General features: G+C 46.9%; 1 protein-coding gene and 1 long non-coding RNA gene across 7 annotated transcripts; one reads left to right on the plus strand and one right to left on the minus strand.

Annotated features, from left to right (window-relative positions):
* Positions 1 to 1,614: 1,614 nt before the first annotated feature.
* On the minus strand, positions 1,615 to 6,400 carry LOC119267539. 4 transcript variants are annotated; one of them, XR_005132482.1, is made up of 8 exons: positions 5,834 to 6,400; positions 5,521 to 5,714; positions 5,360 to 5,428; positions 4,691 to 4,820; positions 4,406 to 4,569; positions 4,105 to 4,184; positions 3,870 to 4,000; positions 1,615 to 2,750 (listed from the first exon to the last, which is right to left on the minus strand). It is a non-coding gene; the product is annotated as an uncharacterized LOC119267539 (long non-coding RNA). The 4 variants fall into 4 exon arrangements; XR_005132484.1 differs by lacking the exon at positions 5,360 to 5,428 and having other exon boundaries at positions 5,521 to 5,764; XR_005132483.1 differs by lacking the exon at positions 5,360 to 5,428 and having other exon boundaries at positions 5,521 to 5,732; positions 5,834 to 6,399.
* Positions 6,401 to 7,054: 654 nt separating this feature from the next.
* LOC119267538 (phospho-N-acetylmuramoyl-pentapeptide-transferase homolog) lies at positions 7,055 to 11,663 on the plus strand. Of its 3 annotated transcripts, XM_037548937.1 has the most exons (8): positions 7,055 to 7,378; positions 7,661 to 7,738; positions 7,827 to 8,056; positions 8,489 to 8,939; positions 9,028 to 9,092; positions 9,582 to 9,775; positions 10,208 to 10,416; positions 11,130 to 11,663. In XM_037548937.1, the coding sequence occupies exons 1-8, from the start codon at positions 7,226 to 7,228 to the stop codon at positions 11,310 to 11,312; spliced, it is 1,563 nt and encodes a 520-aa protein (XP_037404834.1). In that variant the 5' UTR covers positions 7,055 to 7,225; the 3' UTR covers positions 11,313 to 11,663. The 3 variants fall into 3 exon arrangements, with proteins under 3 accessions (XP_037404834.1, XP_037404835.1, XP_037404836.1); XM_037548938.1 differs by lacking the exons at positions 7,055 to 7,378; positions 7,661 to 7,738 and having other exon boundaries at positions 7,936 to 8,056; positions 8,629 to 8,939; XM_037548939.1 differs by lacking the exons at positions 7,055 to 7,378; positions 7,661 to 7,738 and having other exon boundaries at positions 7,942 to 8,056; positions 8,632 to 8,939.
* The last annotated feature ends 8,721 nt before the right edge of the window (positions 11,664 to 20,384 follow it).

Here is a 20,384-nt window from a genome sequence, read left to right on the forward strand (position 1 = left end):
TGTGTTATCCGGAAATCGTAATACATGTGTGAATAACAGACACCAACATGTCCCTAGTAAGCCTCTAGTTGACTAGCCCGTTGATCAACAGATAGTCATGGTTTCCTGATTATGGACATTGGATGTCATTGATAACGAGATCACATCATTGGGAGAATGATGTGATGGACAAGACCCAATCCTAAACATAGCACAAGATCGTATAGTTCGTTTGCTAGAGTTTTTCCAATGTCAAGTATCCTTTCCTTAGACCATGAGATCGTGTAACTCCCGGATGCCGTAGGAGTGCTTTGGGTGTATTAAACGTCACAACGTAACTGGTTGACTATAAAGGTATACTACGGGTATCTCCGAAAGTGTCTGTTGGGTTGACACGGATCAAGACTGGGATTTGTCACTCTGTATGACGGAGAGGTATCACTGGGCCCACTCGGTAATGCATCATCATTATGAGCTCATAGTGACCAAGTGTCTGGTCACGGGATCATGCATTACGATACGAGTAAAGTGACTTGCCGGTAACGAGATTGAACGAGGTATTGGGATACCGACGATCGAATCTCGGGCAAGTAACATACTGACTGGCAAAGGGAATTGAATACGGGGTTGCTTGAATCTTCGACATCGTGGTTCATCCGATGAGATCATCGTGGAGCATGTGGGAGCCAACATGGGTATCCAGATCCCGCTGTTGGTTATTGACCGAAGAGTCGTCTCGGTCATGTCTGCATGTCTCCCGAACCCGTAGGGTCTACACACTTAAGGTTCGGTGATGCTAGGGTTGTGAAGATATGTATATGCAGTAACCCGAATGTTGTTCGGAGTCCCGGATGAGATCCGGGACGTCACGAGGAGTTTCAGAATAGTCCGGAGGTAAAGTATTATATATAGGAAGTGCTGTTTCGGCCATCGAGACAAGTTTCGGGGTCACCGGTATTGTACCGGGACCACCGGAAGGGTCCGGGGGTCCACCCATCCCGGAGGGCCCCATGGGCCAAAGTGGGAAGGGGAACCAGCCCATAGTGGGCTGATGCGCCCCCCTAGGCCCACCCCATGCGCCTAGGGTTGAAACCCTAGGGGTGGGGGGCGCCCCACCTTGCCTTGGGGGCCACTCCAGCCCTGGCCGCCGCCCTCCCTAGGAGATCTCATCTCCTAGGGCCGGCGCCCCCCTTAGGGGAGCCTATATATATGAAGGGGAGGGAGGGGGCAGCCGCACCCTTGAGCCTTTGGCGCCTCCCTCTCCCCTGCTGCACCTCTCTCTCACGTAGTATACGGCGAAGCCCTACTACTGTGACGCCCTGCATCCACCACCACGCCGTCGTGCTGCTGGATCTTCATCAACCTCTCCTTCCCCCTTGCTGGATCAAGAAAGAGGAGACGTCACGCTGACCGTACGTGTGTTGAACGCGGAGGTGCCATCCGTTCGGCGCTAGGATCTCCGGTGATTTGGATCACGTTGTGTACGACTTCCTCATCCCCGATCTTTGAACGCTTCCGCGCGTGATCTACAAAGCTATGTAGATGCAATCTAATCACTCGTTGCTAGATGAACTCATAGATGGATCTTGGTGAAATCGTAGAAAATTTTTTGTTTTCTGCAACGTTCCCCAACACCAAGGACATCACATGATCAAAAAGGATTCTAGAGACAAGAGGGAGGACCCAACTTGATACCCGCAGGTGCCTTGATTGCTCAAAGGCACACTTATTTCAGCCACAGCGAATCATCATCGCCCTAGCAAGGATGGCTTCCGACCGGTGGGCCACGTGCGAATAAAAAGGGTTCAGGGTTCAATGCATATGGGCTCAGATTTGCCTTTCCTCGATCATATAATCTACCCCCATCATCTCTTATCACCAGATCAATGACCATCCAAAGGACAGAACAATAAGTATCACAGGATCAAAAAGGATTCTAGAGACAAGAGGGAGGACCCAACTTGATACCCACGGCTAATCATCATCGCCCTAGCAAGAATGGCTTCCGACCGATGGGGCACGTGATTCAAACGCGGTGGCACGAGATATCTCATTTTGGGAGTAACTATTCATTCCAGCAGTAATTTTTTTTATCCGACGGACAAGGTCATTACAGGGGTCGATCCGACGGCCCAAGATCCATCAAGCAACCAGATCCGACGGCCAGGAATCCCAAATCGCTAAGGAGCGGCCTGAGGAGTTTCTATTCTTATTTCTGGATGGATGGACTTATTTCTGGATTTCTGGATGGATCACCGGATCAATATGTTCTTACGAGGGTTTAACTGCCCTGGTTATCACTCATTAGAAATGACCATCCAAGGACAAAGCCACTAAAATAAGAACGTGCTCAAAACAGCTCAAAGAAACGAGGGAGGATCCAAATTAATACCCACAAGTGCCTCGACTGCTTGAGAGCATGCCTATATCAGCCATAACTGATCATCATAGCCCTGGCCATGTCCCATATAGTAGCCGAAGCAGAGCAGGGGAAGATGGAGCTCACAGAGGGAGGTTGTAGCCGAGGCAGTACTCAGAGGGCACCGGGGTTACGCCTGAACGCCATCCAACCAGTGAGGAACCACATCGGAGTTGCGCCTTGCACCATCCTGCCGACGAGCACGAAAGCCATGGGCACCGAAGTGGCCAAGGAGGTGAGGAGGTGATGTATAGCACATCTAGGAGCACCATCAGAGACGACCGGGGCAACGAGCAGGCAGGGAGAGAGGCAAGGCGGCAGGGAGAGGAAAGGGCGCGACGCAAGTGCAGACCTGCAGGGAGCGGAACATCAGCTATTTTTTCTTTCATAGTATATAGGAACTATCAAACATATCATATAAGTGCAATCATCTTTGATAATATAAGAGAGCATAGAAATCACAGAGCTTGTTTAAGATATTTTGTCACATCAAGTAGTTTAGATAAGAAAAGCCTAACCTACATGGCAGTGGTCCCACGTGTCAGCTCCTAGGAGAAATTAATTGTTTAAAAAATGCAGTGACTAGGATTCGAACCCGTTCACAGTCACTTTGAATCAGGCGCTACTAACCACTAAGAACATGCTAATTCTTTATACATTTGAAGATACCTTTCTTCCGGAGTACATCACAAAGATTGGTACAAAACATTGCCATATCGCATATAGTGTGCCGTGACCAACCCAACTGAAACTTTACAATATGGCAAGGATATAATATTATGACGATGCAGTTTGATTATAATCAAATCAATCAAACAGCTATGCAAGTATGATTTCTATCAACAAAGAGCAACATCACGCCAGTCCTAAATTGCAGGATAGGTGCTTACCATATTTTCTATGATTCGCATGCATTTATTAGAATATATATGATGCATTTACTTTGGTTTTTCAGCCGTCGCGGTCGAAAGCTTTAAACTTGACTTGTACTCTACAAAGTCACCGCAAGAGGCAGAGCCGCCGGCAATGCCATGGCCACCACCAGTTTTACCCGCGGCATTGCGGGAGCGCCCGCGAGCAGCCGCGGATGAGGGGCGACCAACACATACCCAAAAGGAAAATGGCAATCAGCTATAAATAAAGAATTTGTTTATTTTTATAGAAATGACGGCGGGGTAGACCTGAAAACAAGTGACCAAACTTCAACTTGAAGCAACAACACACAGAAGTAATTTTCACCGATTTGTTATAAAACTAACATGAATATGGGACTGATCCAAAGATCCCGTTCCTTCGAACCTAGCTGGACCATATAACATATCAAACTAACTATTTAACGTTGCCCATGATCACCGTCCAACACAAAGGTCTCATCAGCGACACCTCACGTCCTTCACATAAGAGTGTGGATTTTTCATACCCTCATGTATAATTAGAAGAACATGAACTGGAGTTATATATTGATAGTTACCATGGATGTGAACTGGAGTAAGACCGTTTTGTTTCCTGTAATTCACTATAAATGTTCTCAACCTCGGGATACTCTTCAAAACACTTTCTTCATGATCTTATCACACCGTGCATCCATCCATCCATTTTCAGCTTTACATCGGCAATGAAAGTAATAATAATACAAAACAGTGAGATACATACATGTGTGCTCCAAGTTATATATACCTCTGAAAGGAAATTAAGAGAAATCCCACCTCAAAGTTTCTGGGTGATTGGACAGCTAATAATCCTGATTGCTAGCCATTGCCCATTGACCTTATTGTATATTCCAAAGCTGCAAAGAAAGGAAGCATTGCAAGTAAGTAAAGAACTTTGATCACATCATGCAAGTTCTATTACTCTCGGAATTGTAAGTAGCAATAGCTTGTTTGGGGAAGCATGAGAAGCATTGCCACAAACAGTAAAGGGTTTAGAAACACATTTTCTTTGGGCATCATAGAAAAGATATAAACTCTGAAATATTCAGTGACACTTTGCCAGAATTCTGTGCTTAACCGAAGCGGGATAGTTGTGTAATAGCATCCTCTCCTCTCAGTGTGTGCAGGCGCTTTCTTGGCAAATTTGTCTTCTCTAAGTGTTTCCATCAATCGTCTCCCCATATCCATTTGGGGAGCTCTATCCATCCATGATGTCTCCAATGCAATTGCCACCAATTGGCTCTGTACAAATCAAACACACATAACCAGCAACTCATTAGTTGGTTCTATCAAAAATGTCTTAAATACAGGCTGCTCTGTAACTATTAAGGGTACGAGAAAAATCAAAATGCATCAGACTTACCAAGGCGTTCAATGACACTTTGTGACAAGTAGCTTTAAAGTTGTTTCCAGTCTCCAAAAGAATCCAAATTGTATGGGCCAAGCTGACCATCGAACTCGAAACGTTTTACTGCTTCAGAGTATCCGATTTCCTACCATAAAACAAAGTTCAATATTCTTGGCTTCTAGCCCAAGAAAAATCAAACATATGCAATCCCTAGTTTGAGGTATTAATATGTTATATGTTACAGTTAATAACAGGAAGGTCGACTATTTCCAATATGTTGCAATTTTGAGACGCCGGACAAATACAGTTTTGGTAGTCCATATTTCATATATTATTCATAAACCAGCTGCAAGGAAAATGAGCTGAACATAAATTAGGCAAATTTATGTACTTTGGCATATTAAATTATCATCTGGTGCGGATTTGGTAGGTTAGGCACTTCAGAGAAGTAGTAATCCCATTGGGGCAATGCATCTTCTGTTTTATTATCAACTCAATTAGTTATTTGTAAGGTTTCAAAATGCTTTAAAATTTACAAGATATATTGAATATTGATACCTAGAGTTTTGCAGTTACAGTACAAGGCGCAAATACAAGATTTGCAACAACTGAGGAAGCTGACGCTGCCATACTAATATTTCGCAAAATGCAATATAGTTATCCTAACGCAATATTGGCCAATACCAGTATAGTCTCAACTATCAAGTGATGTACTATGTGCAAGAAGACAAGAGAACAACAGCTACAGTGGACCTGCAATGATAAATTCCACACAAAATCAATGGAAACAAAAAAAGTATAACTGAAAGAGAAGAACAACATCTCTAGGCAAGAGAATGGATCACCTGGGCGTCTTCAGAGTGGTTGTGCTGGGGAGAACCGATGCCCGCGGCGGCCGTGTCGTGCTGGGGAGAACCGACGCAGGCGGCGGCCGTGTCGCGTTGGGCCTCCTCGTTGCTGAAGGGCGCTCCAGCAGTGTGCATTTGCACATTTAAGCCTCAATGCACGTACTCCAAATCTCCCAATGCAGCAACATATGCTACAGATTATAAGTCACCTAAGGTGAACACATGTGCTCCATTTGAATGCCTCAAGGCCCCCCAAATCAGCTGACCGCATCTCCAATATAAGAAACAAACAAATATGAAGGCGCCTTACCTCGGGTCGTCTCTGCACAGACGCAAGGATGAAGGTCCAGTGCTTCCTCGGCATGGTCGAACAGGAGGTGTTGCGGGCCGGCAGCGGGCAGTGGCTCAGCCTCCTCACCCACTCCTAGCGTTAGAGGGGAGCGATGGGAGGGGAGGAGGAAGGGTGGAGCAGTATGCGGCCTGACGATGGGAAGGAGACGCGAGAGGAGGAGGACGGGAGGGGAAGAGGAGTCGGCCAAGGCGGCAGCCGGCTGGATGAAGGAGATGGCGGCGAGGTGGGATTGGCTCTCCTCGACCTCGCAGAAGACGGGACGGCGGCACGTCGGCCACATCACCCGCGGCCGGGTACCCGGGCGAGCAGTGGCGGCGGCGGCCAGCGGCGAGGCAGGGAGGCGGGCGCGGCAGAAGACGAGACGACGGCACGCCGGCCTCGTCGCGCGCGGCCCCCATCTCTCTAGATGGGCGGCGTGAGGCCGGGGATGGGTGCCCGGGCGAGCGGCGGCGCCGGCGCCGGCGGCAGGGCAGGGAGGCGGGCGCGAGGTAGGGTTTGGATGGGGAGAGAGAGGTGAGGGCGCGGGCGCGAGTGCGCGAGGAGGCGGCGGCTACGGTTCACCAGGGGAGCCAGCCCTTTTATACGCCCACCACGCGAAATGACCAAAATGCCCTGGTGAGGGCATGATATTTACATTTTGTTGCCATTACTATTCATTCCAGCAGTAACTTTTTTTTATCCGACGGACGAGGTCACTCCAGGGCTCGATCCGACGGCTCGGATCGCATCAAGCGCGCAGATCCAACGGTCCAGAATCGCGATCGCTGAGAAGGCTTGTGCATCCATCCGTCTCTTATTTCTGGATTCTGGATTTATGTTATGTTTGAGATGCTCTGCATTTCAGATGAATAATAGATCTATAATCCTTTCGAAAAAAGTTAAACTCCCTTAGAATTATGTAGAACTTTGTGGATTTGCTTTTTTCACTAAATCACCAGTGCATTACTTCCTCGGTAAAGAAATATAAAAGCATTTAGATCACTACTAAAAGCAACGCTCTCTTATAGTATGTTTTACGGAGGGAGTATAAAATATGATCATAGATAGAAAAATCCGCTTTGTAGCGTGTTTCGACGTTACCAAAATGTTGAACAAAGCACCAGATGTCCAGATCCACCGCATAGCAAATGTCAATGTGCGAAGCGACGACCACTTTCCCCAAGGGAGAAAAATTGCTCCCAGGTTGGCCGAGGCCTCCAAAACAAGAAAGAAGTATCCAGCAAACACCCACCTCGCAGCGAAGCATTCCAAGAAAAACAGTAGCCGCTGTCCTCCGGTCGCCGTCAGAAAATACCCCTCGATCTCCGGCCATCTTCTTCCCCCGTCGTCCCCGCCGACGAAGTACCAGCCATGGCATCTCCTTCCTCCTCCTCCGCCTCCTGCTCCTACTACTCGTGCCCCGCGCCCCACCACCCGCGCTTCCGGCGATCCCTCCGGCGGCCGCCTCTCCCGCGGGTGCGCCCCTCCTCGACGCCGTCCTCCCGCCGACCCTCCGCCGTGCAGGTGAGCTCCTAGATCTCTCGATCCGCCCCAATTCCTCGTAGAGTTTGTTTTTCGCCTCGTTATTGCCGCCGTATTCATCGAAGCGTAGGCGACAGGTGATCTCCACCAGCTGCCATTTTTCAGATTTTTAGTTCCAAATGGTCAGGCCGTCGGTTGTTGCAGTAGCCGGTAGTCGCATGCTGATACTGCTGCGCGTTTCAGTTCAAACTAACATACGCCACCAAATGATTCACAAGATGGACGTGCGGTGGAATTGATCTCGCTGCTATTACCCTTCTTCAGGAGTCCCAGTTCGGAAGCATCCCATCCAGACCCACACGCAGGCGTGGTTCCATTCAAATCCCCACATCATTTGATGATGTACTGTGCTGTTTCTCTTCTTCAAATTCAGGTAGCAGTGCTGCACCACGAATTGGATTGTTTTACCAGTTGCAGTGACTTGGTGTAGGATCTGGGGGATTTCTCGCTGGTGCATCATGACGACGAGGATGATGCATTTGGTGTTGTTCTGTATTCAAGTGAGAGTGATTGGAGCGACGATGAGGTTGTGTTAACTCAAATTGGGGATGTTGAGTTGCCAACGATGATGACCGAGAGGCGCTTCAAGGCGGCAGAGGGTGCGATAACCATTGCTGCCCATAGGCTCGCCACCATTGGGAAAGGGCAAAGGAAGAGCAGGTAAATTATCTAGCTTTTCAGATCACAAGCGGAATACAAACAACTGTAGCTCATTCAAGTAGCTCTACAGCGATAAGTCATATACCATCATGATAATATGGCTAGGTGTCGGCATTGTATTACAACGAGTTGTATTGTATATTGTGTAATTTTCCAGCGAACATCACACACTTAACGAATATGCTGTTGTATAGTATAGTGTGTAATTTTCCAGGAATAATACACACTTAGCTGTGGAGTAATAATGGTAATATATTAAGATCATATGTGATGACCTTCCAGATTAATATTGTGCTAGAAAGGTTATGTAATTCTTATTCTTCACGGTCAACTGAACACAAAGACTGCCGAACCAATAAGAACAGATAGGCTCTTAGAAATGTGTTTGCTAGTTTCTGAGTTCTGACTAAAGTTTCTTACATCAATTCCCAGAACTCGACAAGGGCTGATGAATAATGTTGGGCTGATTGCTTTCCTAGCAGTGCAACTTTTGTTTGTCGACTGGTGTTCGTGGTGGATTGTTAGGCTACCTCTGGACTCATTTTATTTGACACGCCCTTTTTTAATATCAGCAGTTCTATCCACATTAGCTGGATTTATTTTTGCACCCATTGCTGATAGAATGAAGATTCATCATTTCCGGAGGAGAGGGAAGCCTATATCTCCATCCAACGGAAAACCAACCCCAGCAATGGGAGGACTGTTCTTCGTTCCGATTGGTATTTTGGTTGCAAGAAGAAATGTTGGTTCAAACTCAAGTGGAGTAAATGGAGCAGCTATAATAACCATCATATTTGCAGTAGTTGGGTTACTTGACGATATTTCAAACCTTGTCATGGATCGCAATCATAAAATACCTCAGTGGATAAGATTTTTGGTTCAGGTAAGTGATGCTTTTGTCAAATTATGATAGGGTGCCCTTTACATGTTACAGTAAATGCAACTTAGAAGTAATCTCGTATTCCTTGCAGACTGCTGCTGGTATCTACTTCTTTATCTGGCTGGGTTCTGCAAATATTTCAACACCATACAACATGTAAGCATTATTGCAACTGATGTGTGCCTTGAAGCTGGGTCAGTTTGATTTAGTGCTTGATCAGTTATGCTATCTTGTGATTGTGGTTGGTTTTTGAGTTGGTGTTCTTAACATGAAAAGCAAAATCTTTCTTAATTGCCTAAAGGATTGTCACAGAGTACAGCCCAAGGATCATACATCATTTTATCTGTGGGCTGCGGCCTCCAATGGTGTCACTTTATCTTAGTGCGTACTTACACAACTAATGTTGGTTTTGAACTCACGTTGGTAACTAGTACCAATGTTTACCTGTTAATTTTAGAGTGGATGGTGCTTTCCTGATTATACTTTGAAGATGTCTAAATTCCTACATCATATCTTGGTATACTGGGCACATTATATGACCCTTAATTCTCTGATCACGCGTTACAGGAAAAGATATAAAAAATATCACAGTTTAATATTTAGGTTGACTGTCTCAACTTTACTTATTCTACTTTGTTCATGAAGGAAATTCATTGTTCCTCTGCCTCCGTCATTTGGTCTTGCATTCATGGGGAAAGTTTATCTGGTTCTGGCTACAGTATGTTCTCTTTCCATGGGTACTGGAGTAACATTGGTTGATGGTCTTGATGGTTTGGCTGGTGGTGTTGCTGCTTTGGCACTCGTTGGATTGTCTGTTGCCGCTCTTCCAATTTGCTCGGGTACTTTGTTATTTCTGCCTATTAACATGTTTTCTCAAAGTTGTAATCCCGCATCGTAATTAATTCCTTATAGCATACTAGTTTTTGCTCCTGTCATCATTTTTTCGATAAAGGGTGACAAACCTATTTTATACATGACATCACGTAATGGTCTATTGTACCCATTTAATTTGTTCTGGAGCTTTTCATGCATCTATGCTCCACTTGCTGAAAAGGGTTCAACGCAGTGTTTTTAAGTTTGGAAAAAAATGTTATGTGTAGTCATTAGTCAGGGTAGATGGTGTATCGGAACTGAATTCCATAGTATGATGCAAAGGGGTCACCTAAATGGATACCTCCCTGTTGACTTCTTCGAATTCATCTTCATGATCTTCTACTTTTTGTTAAATCTAATGAGGTCTTGTGTGAATCAATTATTCACAATTGTTGCAGAGCTGAGTGTTTTTGGAGCATCTATGTCAGGTGCTTGCACCGGCTTTCTTTTACATAACAGATATAGGGCCTCAATAGTTATGGGTCGAGTTGGCTCTTTTGCACTTGGAGGAGCACTTGCTACAATTGCAGCATGTAGTGGAATGTTCATTCCTATGTTAATTGCATGCAGCGTCTTCTTTCTCGAGCTGCTTGTGGTAATATTGCAGGTATAGTACTGTTTGTATTTATCGTTTTACCTCAATAATTATGATATATGCTTACTGTTGACACCCTTTAGTTACTGTTATACATCATTTGCATGTGCAGTGAGCATGAGTTGAATTATGATATTTATTTGCTTTCCAGTGGATAGTGGTTAAACATGGAGCAGTTGATCACTGGATCATTCTGTCTCTGTCAATTGTGTGACTATGCTTTACACCTTTTATCACGATCCTGTGTCTAGTCATAATCGACATTTGCTATGATTCTGCAGCACTAAACCCTCTAGTTCATGTTATCCTCTATCCCTTCGTGGCCCGGAGTCATGAGCCCTATGTGCTAGTTCATTGTGCTTGTTGTACTGAACAAGGGCCTTCTGTGAAGCCCTTTTGGTATTATTGGCAATTGGCATGCATTACTCTGCGACTTAACTATCAGTTTGTGAGCAATGAGACATCGCATAGAAACATATCTAGCTAGACTTATTTTTTGCTTCAGGATCCTTTACTGATTATCCTAGTTTATTCACAGTTCATAAAGAAGTTTCAGTTACTAATTATTTCTACGACGCATTGTGTCTATATGTCTGCTAATCGTTTTCATCCTCCAGTCCTGTAAGAACACAAAATAGTGCAATGTGCACTATATTTCTCTGTCTAATGGTGGCATTTCAGCTGATAAGATCATAATGTATCGTCATGTCCCATTTCTGTCTCAGGTTCCTTTGAGCATGACTCTGAAGCACATCCATGGGACAAACAGATCTTTCCAGCGAATTCTTCCCTCGCATTACTATCTTAGACTGTGGGGCATAAAGGAGCCTTATATCGTGGCGGGTGCATACATCATGACATGCTTCTTAACTGTGTTGGCAGGATACCTTGGTCTCGTCTCAGCGTAAATAGAAAGCATAGGTTACCATTCATTCATTGCTTCTATTTCATTTCTGTAGTGCACTTCTAGAATGGTAGATGCTTCAGGCTTCAGCATGCCCGAGCGTAAGGTTCACTGATATACTACAGATTTACAGAATTTTGCGTGTGGAGTTTCTAGGACACCTCAAATGAAGTCGTGCAGTGTAGTACCATGGGTTGTTGTATCCTCTTCCTCGCAGAAAGCTGTACTCCCTCTGATCCAAAATAAATTTGAACTAAAACAACGACATTTATTTTGGATCGGAGGGAGTAGCATCTTTGTATACTGAAGTACTGAACTATTGCTTCAACTGACGTGTTGTTCATCTATCTTTTAATGTAACTCCACCTCCAGAGTATATTGCACATCTGATGGCTTATGCTTATGGCTTGATGGATGGGTACCCCTCTTGGGCCTGATGTTTCTACGCACGTCAGTGGTTTTTTTGGTTTATATGCTTGCTTGTGTCATAATGAGGCCGTGAAAGTAAATTTGTAATAAATGAAAAAGGCAAACACCAGGAAGACGGCACGAAGAGCATAGTGCAGAGAAGCCAAGAAGAACTGAAGAAGGCGCGCTGATGATCAAGCTGGTCATGGGGGAGGTGTACGCGAGAGGACATGGCTGGAACCCTATGGCAAGGAGGATTGCATGATTCGCTGTGCTTTTGGGAGACCTTTGGCATGCTGGCTGATCAGTGGCTCTTGGCTGTGCTTATTGTGTGTGGTATGTTGGTTGTGCTTCCAGTCTGAATGATGTGGTTTATTTTGCTTCGAGTAGCGAGTTGTTTCGGTTTGAATGTTTCGGTTTGAAAAGGAGGATGATCCCCGGCCTCTGCATCTGGAAGAGTGTCTGCTTGAGTAGTGGCGGAGCCAGAGCCCGGCGACCCTGGGCAGTTGCCCGGGCTCGCTAGGACGCGCCAGCTACGATGGCCTCCATAGATCAAGGAAAAATCGTCAAACGCAATTGTGTTTTACCCGGCCAGCTGGGCTGGCTATGGCTACGTGTGGTGTGTAGTGGTACGATGAGAAGTAGGCCCACTGGCCTACCGGCCTAGCAAGCAGCCTGTTTCGCTGTTGCTTACTCGAGAAGACTAGAAGCACGTGTCTCAAAAAAAAAGAGACTACAAGGACAAGAAAAAAAGGACTAGCATGACCGTGATATTTTCTCAAAAAAAAAGGACGATGATTGGTCCATCGCTCCACCTCGCCACGATCTGCCTGTTCGGCTGTTCGACAGGCTTATTTGTGGGTTGAAATTTTGAGGTCAGAGTGTGGGGTGTTCGACAGACTTACTCGGGGTTTAAATTTTGAGTACCTCACTATAAATTAAATTTGTATACGACTACTTTTTTTTGCGGGTGAAATAATGTATTACTCAACCATAAGGTCCATACAATCAATCACTGCAAACTCCAATGCCTCTGAAGGCCCCGAACCTATCCAAGTCATGATTCTGCCTTTTAGACGAGCAAACTTAGCTAGACTATCACTAACCTTATTTTGACTACGATTGATATGAGTAATACAAGAATCACGAAGAGACATAAGGTAACGGATCTCCTTAGTGAGCGACGCGTAAACAGATCTGTCCACCTCCTGAGCCTGTATCAGCTTCACTGCAACAATGGAATCCATCTCGATCATGATAGGTAGGACACTCCTCTGGATAGCAAATGACAAACCCTCCATGCAAGCACACAATTCAACTTCTAAGGCTTCGCGACATGAGAAAGCTGCCTACACGAAGAAAAAAATTATAAAACCCTTGTCATCTCTCAGCACCATGCCAGCGCCTGCCGATCCATCATCTGCATACGAGCCATCAGTGCACAACTGCACCCAGCCGGCCTTGGGCGCAATCCACTTGGGATGGGCAACATTTGTTATCACATGTGACCGCCGGGGATGATTATCATATGTGATAAAAGATTTTCCCTTACTAGGATCGGAAGAGAGAACAGTTCTAATGCCAATAAGAGAGTCAAGGTAGCTCACCAAGAATCGTTTCGAAGTTTCCATAGGCGGTACATGCTTATGGTGGATGACCTCATTCCTGATGTACCACGCCCGCCAAAGCGTCATTAGCAACATGGAACGCTCAATTTCCGGCAGTGTCTCTAACACATGCAGCAGCCATTCTGTACCAGAATTATGCATGGATGTAATACACGGCAAGGTCCACACATCCGCCATTGTTTCCCATAAGATACGTGAGAAAGTGCACCGGCATAATGAGTGGAAACAGTCCTCAGTCTCTGTAGCACACAATGGACATAAATCAGTTGTTTCAAGGCCACGTACATGCTTGTTTCTCCATGTTGGCAAAGAATCAGTAGCGACCCTCCAGGCAAAATTAATGTAGATTGTGATTTGGGACTTTGGTACTATTTTATATGTTGCATACCTGAATCAAGGTTTTTTTACCGGTCAGAATTTTTAGAAACCAACCGGATATTTTGTCGGACCCAGAATTTTTCATTACAAGCTCACATAGTGTGGAATAGAAGCCGCATGCATAATTTAACATAAAATAGCTCCTAGCATGGCGGAAGTGTTTTCGATGTCACAAGATCGACTATGTTTCTTGCAAGTCTGATTTTTAATTTTAGTAGTGTTTAAAAAAATTATGACCGCGATGGGTTAGGGAGGACTCAAACCCGCGCATTAGGGAAAGGGTTGTTGGTGGAAGTGTTTGAACTCAAAAATCATTTTAATGCGTTCAGGTGAAAATGCCGAATTTTTGGGTTAAAAAAAAACAGTTCTTCTAGTGCCTATCGGGAAAAAACGGTATCAGGCAAAAAAAATTGATCCGAATACCCGGTTTTGATTTTTATATTATACACTTAGGATAAAATTTGCCTAGGCTTCACAAAATTTCTGACTCCGCCGCAATGTTAGGACCATTTCGTTTCTTTCATTTGATTTCATGCTTTGTAGGAGTAAGACGCTGTGTTCGACAGTTTCTGTAATGAAAATCGACGAGGGAGCTCGTTGCTTAAAAAAAAGGAAGGCAGCAAAATCCCCTGAACACAAGCGTCGACAACAAACAAGTCTGGAGCATCATCGTCGCCTGTGAACACCATCAGCCAGCAGCGATGCGATGTTCAAAAAGCGCCCACCTCCCTGCTCAACCGAACGTCTCGGCCGCCACCTACACGAGCCTTCTATGCAGGGCCCGGTTACGGAACTCCTTTGCGGACGACAATTCACAGGACGATTGTTGGACGATGGCCGATCCAATGGTCCTCTTGTACACAGTGGACATGATGAAAGGCTCCGGCGATATATCGTGCACAAATCATGCGAACACTGTCGTCTGTGTAGCATTGCTCGCCCGGTTATATCAGTATCATAATGATAGGTCGAGAGTGGACGATCTGCACACGGAGACATCTGCACCCGCTTTTCAAAAATGTACTTTTTACGCGTTTTGTAATGTTTAAAAATTCTAAAAAAATTATGCATACGTATTGGCAAAGGTATGTCCACGACACAAAGTTTTGTGTAAAAAAATATTTTTTTTGTCTCAGTAAAAAGACAAATTTTACTACTTCTAAATAGCGTTTCACGGCATAAAATTGTCTTTTTTGCACAAGCTAAAAAAAGTTGTTTTTCTATGAAACTTTCTGCACATACATAGAATATGGAGATGTCTGCGCGCATCTTTTTTCAGAATTTTTTAACATTGCAAAATGTGTTTTTCAAAGTGGGTTTATATGTACCTGGATTTATTCATGCACTTCTCACGATAGGTCTCATTATTCAGCTCGACAGTGTGATGGTAGGTCGAGGTTCTGTTTGGAGTACGTCCGGAGAGCAGTGTTGATCTCATTCCTACTCCAATCGTCACACTGCTGTACATCTGGGCCAAGAGACCAGGAGGTAGGGCAAAGGACACATGGAAGATTTGACAAGCGAAAAACAGGATAAGCTAAACTAGCGTGAGCAATGCCAAATTAGTGCCACTGTTGTGTGAGCTATCTTACTGTGACAATACAAAAGGTGTTTGTGTATCTGGCATGTCACCACGTGATAGACGTGGTTCACAACTCGAAAACATAAATCGTGTCTGCCATGTCTAGACGCGCACACATCCATCTCCCCCTTCCTGACCTATGGTGAGAGGCGTCTACAAGCCGTGGTCACCTAATTTGGGCCCTCGTATGCCCGCGGACGCGTCCGGAGGCATTCGTTGTAGGTCATCGGGCATATAGTATTTCTAGCACTCCATAGTCACATCTCTTATATGTCCTATCCTAAATTTATACAAAACAATGCAAATGACGTACCCTGCAAATCGCCGCCAGTACCGTCGTCGGAGAAATGAAAGAGGAGAGAAAGGATTCAGCGACGCACGACGGTGTGGGGAGGGAGAGAAATGGGGGAGGATTGGGGAAAGAGTGAAGGGAAGACAAAGGAGAGGGGAGTCGTTCACGGCGCGGACCATTTTCCCAAACGATTTTTTTTTGCTGACGTGGCTACTTTCGGCTGCTCTAAGATTAGTGCCTCAATCCAGCGGATTCGAGGACATTTGCTCCCCAAACCCAAAGAAATGACGTCAAACTTATAGTGATTTCGTAAATCTAACCAACTAAACCCATTCCTATTTTTTGATTATTTCAGTGGATAAAACATTAAAAAATAACAATTTCAGTATTTTTTTCCTTATTCTTTCATTTATTCCTTCAGAATTCGGAGCTTAGTCCATTTCTCCATAGCTTCGACAGCAGCCGCGCATGAACTCCAGAGTGTACTTGCCTCGATGACTTTGATTGTGGCTACAAGTGAAAACCCGACGAAACCGCAAACGGAACCTTTAGGAGTAGGACACACGATTGATTGATTTGCACGGCGACGTACAAATGGATGGATTGCGGGCTTGGCGTAATCCAAATACATTTTTGAAAAGGCACTGGGCAATCGGCCGATCTGACGCGTCGTGTAATTGATAAATGGAGTGTCTCTTCTCTTTCCAGCATTCCTGTTGTATAGTATGCGTCACTTCTACTTTAAGAATTTGTGTTGTTCAGTAATGTTTCTGGTTTAGAGCATCTACTGCCGGACTTGCCAAATCCGACCCCTCAAAAGCCCATGGACGTGACCGGGCGTGTTCGCGGACAATGATCGGTCACGTCTCATACTTGATGCTATGCATGCATTTGAGTCTTTCATATTTCATTTCCTAAATCCATACAAACCATGTAAAAGAAATCCTACGTACTACGCACGTCACGTTGGCTAAATAGGCTTCATTGTCGGAGATGTCCAAGACGTCAGTGTCGAACGCCGGGTAGATGGGCATGTAGAAGGGCTCCGGCTTCTCCTCCTCCTCCTCTTCATCCATATATGCGAGCATCTCGTCGACTTCCGCAGCGTGCTCGGCCTCCCCCTCCTGCCAACGACGGCGTTGGCCTCCGCCTCCGATTCTGACCGAAGGGAATCGAGAATCGCCTGCTGCTCCGCCTGCAGATCTGCGTCCTCAGCGTCCCCCACATCCTCCTCGTCCTTCTCCTGCTCCGCGTCCTCCCCGACATCCTCCTCTTCCACCACCACCTCCAAGTCCTCCTCTGGATCCACCGTGTCTGGAGGTAGCCTTGTGGCGATCCGGGCTTCGCGTCTTGCCCAGATTTGCTCAAGAGCTGCAGTCAGCGCTCCGATGTTAAATATGGGTAGCTCCTTACCTGCCGGCGTGGGGCATGGCTACTAATGGTGGTTGTCGGTGTCAAACCCGGCGGATCTCGTGTAGGGGGTCCCGAACTATGCGTCTAAGGTAGATGGTAACAGGAGACATGGGACACAATGTTTTACCCAGGTTCGGGCCCTCTCTATGGAGGTAATACCCTACATCCTGCTTGATTGATCTTGATGAATATGAGTATTACAAGAGTTGATCTACCACGAGATCGTAATGGCTAAACCCTAGAGGTCTAGCTTGTATGGTTATGATAATGTCTCTCTCTCCGGACTAAGTCCTCCGGTTTATATAGACACCGGGAGGATCTAGGGTTACACAAGGTCGGTTACAAAGAAAGGAATCTACATATTCGGTCGCCAAGTTTGCCTTCCACGCAAGGAGAGTCCCATCCGGACACGGGTGCAGTCTTCGGTCTTCGTATCTTCACAGCCCATCAGTCCGGCCCATGGCTAACAGGCCGGACGCCCAAGGACCCCTTAGTCCAGGACTCCCTCAGTAGCCCCTGCTGACAACTTTCTGTAACATGACACTACATCTGTCCGGTCATAATTTCGAACCGTTTTTCGTCTACCGCTCCACGTTTCGAGACGCGGTCGCCATTGGCATGTCTTGTCAAAGCAGAGATCGTGTCCCATTATTACGGGATTCTCATCAATACGGGCATGGGTAACCCAACCATGCCGTTTACACAGCCCTTGGGAGTAGGCGAATTTTAAGGCGAGTGGGGAGGCGTTCAATATTTATTACCTTTATAAGGAGATAAGAATTTCTTTTCTTCACCCACGCCTTCTCTCTTCCTCTGCCCTTCCATTCTTGAGCTCCAGCGCCCAAGTTCTCATCTTTTCCGTCTCGAGAAAGCACTCAACCATGTCCGGATCTGGAGGTCAAGGCAAGTGGATGGCCTCCTCCGTCCAAGAGGAGGACATTGCCGAGCTTCGGGCGGCCGGGTACCTGGCGAAGGGAATCGCTCATCGCCTTCCGGCCCAGGGACAAATCGTTTCCACACCGAAGCCCAACGAGAGGGTGGTATTCATCCCTCATTTCTCCACGGGTTAGGGTTTCCACTCCACCCCTTCGTCCGCGGGCTAATGTTCTACTACGGGATAGACTTCCATGATCTATCCCCGAACTCCCTCCTCAACATCTCGGCGTTCTCGTGTGTGAGGCCTTCCTCCGCATCCAACCCCACTTCGGGCTGTGGCCCAAGGTCTTCAATGTGAAGCCGAAGGTGGTGGATGGCCAGCACGCGGAGTGCGTAGGCGCCATGGTGAGAAAGCTGGCCAATGTCTCCTGGCCGAAAGGCACTTTCGTGGAGACTGTAAAAGAATGGCAGAAACATTTGTTCTATATCACAAAACCCCGCGACACCACCTGGGCCGCAACTGCCGAATTCAACTATGGCGCTCCCATGCGACTCACCTCCTGGGTCGAGAAGGGCCCGAACTGGTGTTCGCCAGACAAGCTAACAACGCTGCAAACGCGCATTAAAAGCATGGTGGATAAAGATATCAAACTCGTCGATATAATCCAGGTGATGCTAGTTCGCCGGATTCTCCCATGCCAAAGCTGAAGCCGCCCTCTATGGGAGTTCAATCCGAAGAAGCACCATGCCCTGAAGAGGCTCTTCGAAACCACTCACGAAGATGCCTGGAGGTTGCTTTTTACTGGCAACGAAACACCGCCGGCCACAGATTCGGACCGCGGGCATGACATTAACCACCTCGCCAACAAGGTATGTTATTCTTACTGCATCCCTTACTTGCCTGTTTCAAGGATGATGTCTAAGCTTTTGTCGTCATCGTTTCTTCAGGACTGGATGGAGAGGGCGAAGCGGATCCAATGTCCGGATCCGCTGCCTGAAGAACCAGTTATCCCGCATTTAGCGAAGATGCTGGTGCCGATGCCCTACAAGGCACCGAAGAAGAAGGCCACAGGGAAGGACAAGGGGGTCCGGAGTGGCCCTCGCCGCAAGGGTGCTTCGGACGCAACGTCCGAAGACAAGACCCGCTCCTCCGCCGCCGAAGACGACAACGATGAGGAGGGGGAAGAGAACAACCCTCCCCCTAATGAGGGGAGGAAGAAGAGGGTGGCTTCCATAAATCTGGAGGCGGAGACGTCCAAGAAAGGAAAAAGCTCCCTTGCGGATAACTCCGCATGGGACGTTGACAGCAGTCAGGAGCAACGCCTCCGCACTAAGCCGTGGGCCACATCGTAAGTGCTAAGACTTATATCCGCCCATTAAGTTTCTCCTCCTCATTGTATTGACATGATTGGTTATGTTATTGTAGTCTAGCCCACGACAGCTCCCCGCGATCCTCGTTAGGAGGTTCACTGGATTCCAAGGCGATGGCCAGCGAGTCACCGCCAGCCGCTCACTCCCCCAAGGCCAAGGACGATGCGGAGGTGCTGTCCCGAAGGACCGTTCCAGGCGGGGGAGAGGCTTAGGAGGCGCCAGAAGGCGAAACCCCCGTCACCGGACACCAGGGGGAATCAATCCCCATGGAGACTGGTGGGAGGGCCGTATTCAGTTCGGCCCTCGGCCGGACTCGATTCCGGAGACCGATGTGGCTCCGAAATCCAGCACGCAACCTCCTTCAAAAGAAGGGGGGATGCCTATTCTGCCGGTGACCCCTATCCAACCAGGGGCACCGAATAATCTGCTAGAAGCGCCGCGAGGCGCTTCCATTGTGGATGAGCACCGTGTCCTTATGGGCACGGTAATTGAAAGGGTTCAGTCCGCCAAGAGCGAACTAGCCGAAGCCTGCAGCAGCCTGCTAATAGGTTTTGAGGTAAGCGGCAGCAAAAAGGAGAAAATCCCAATATAGACAGTAGCCCCTGAGACACTGTCTGGTGTTCGGAAAGAAAAAACCGGATAGAGGATCAATCTCCTATTATAGGAAACTAACTAAATTTGTCTGAAATGTATGCACATGCGTCGGTGTTGGCCGCAGCCTTGCATACTGCCGAAGTCTCCGACTGAAGCAGAAACTGGCGGAGGCTGAGGAGGAGCTGGGCCAGGTGAAGAGGCAGCTCCAGGAAAAACAGGGTAAGTAATAACCTTTTATGTATTAAAAAAAAGGTAAAATGATATGCAGTGACCGAAATGCCATGATGTGTATAGAGGTGACGACAAAGGTCGAGGCCCTGAAAAAGGCCCTAGCCGAAGCCGAAGGGAAGGCTGTCAAGGAGCGGGCCGCCCGTAAAAAGCTCAAGGTCCGGGTCAACGAGGTTCAACAGGAGCTCCAAGACGCGGTGCGGAAGTGCGAGACCTTGGAGCGCGATGTGTCGGTTCAAGAAGCCGAACTCGCCAAGGCTTGTCAAAGTGCGGAGGTAGCCCGGAATGAGGCCCAGGCCGCCCTCC

This window comes from Triticum dicoccoides, chromosome 3A (assembly GCF_002162155.2).
Source record: "Triticum dicoccoides isolate Atlit2015 ecotype Zavitan chromosome 3A, WEW_v2.0, whole genome shotgun sequence".
Taxonomy (NCBI): domain Eukaryota; kingdom Viridiplantae; phylum Streptophyta; class Magnoliopsida; order Poales; family Poaceae; genus Triticum; species Triticum dicoccoides.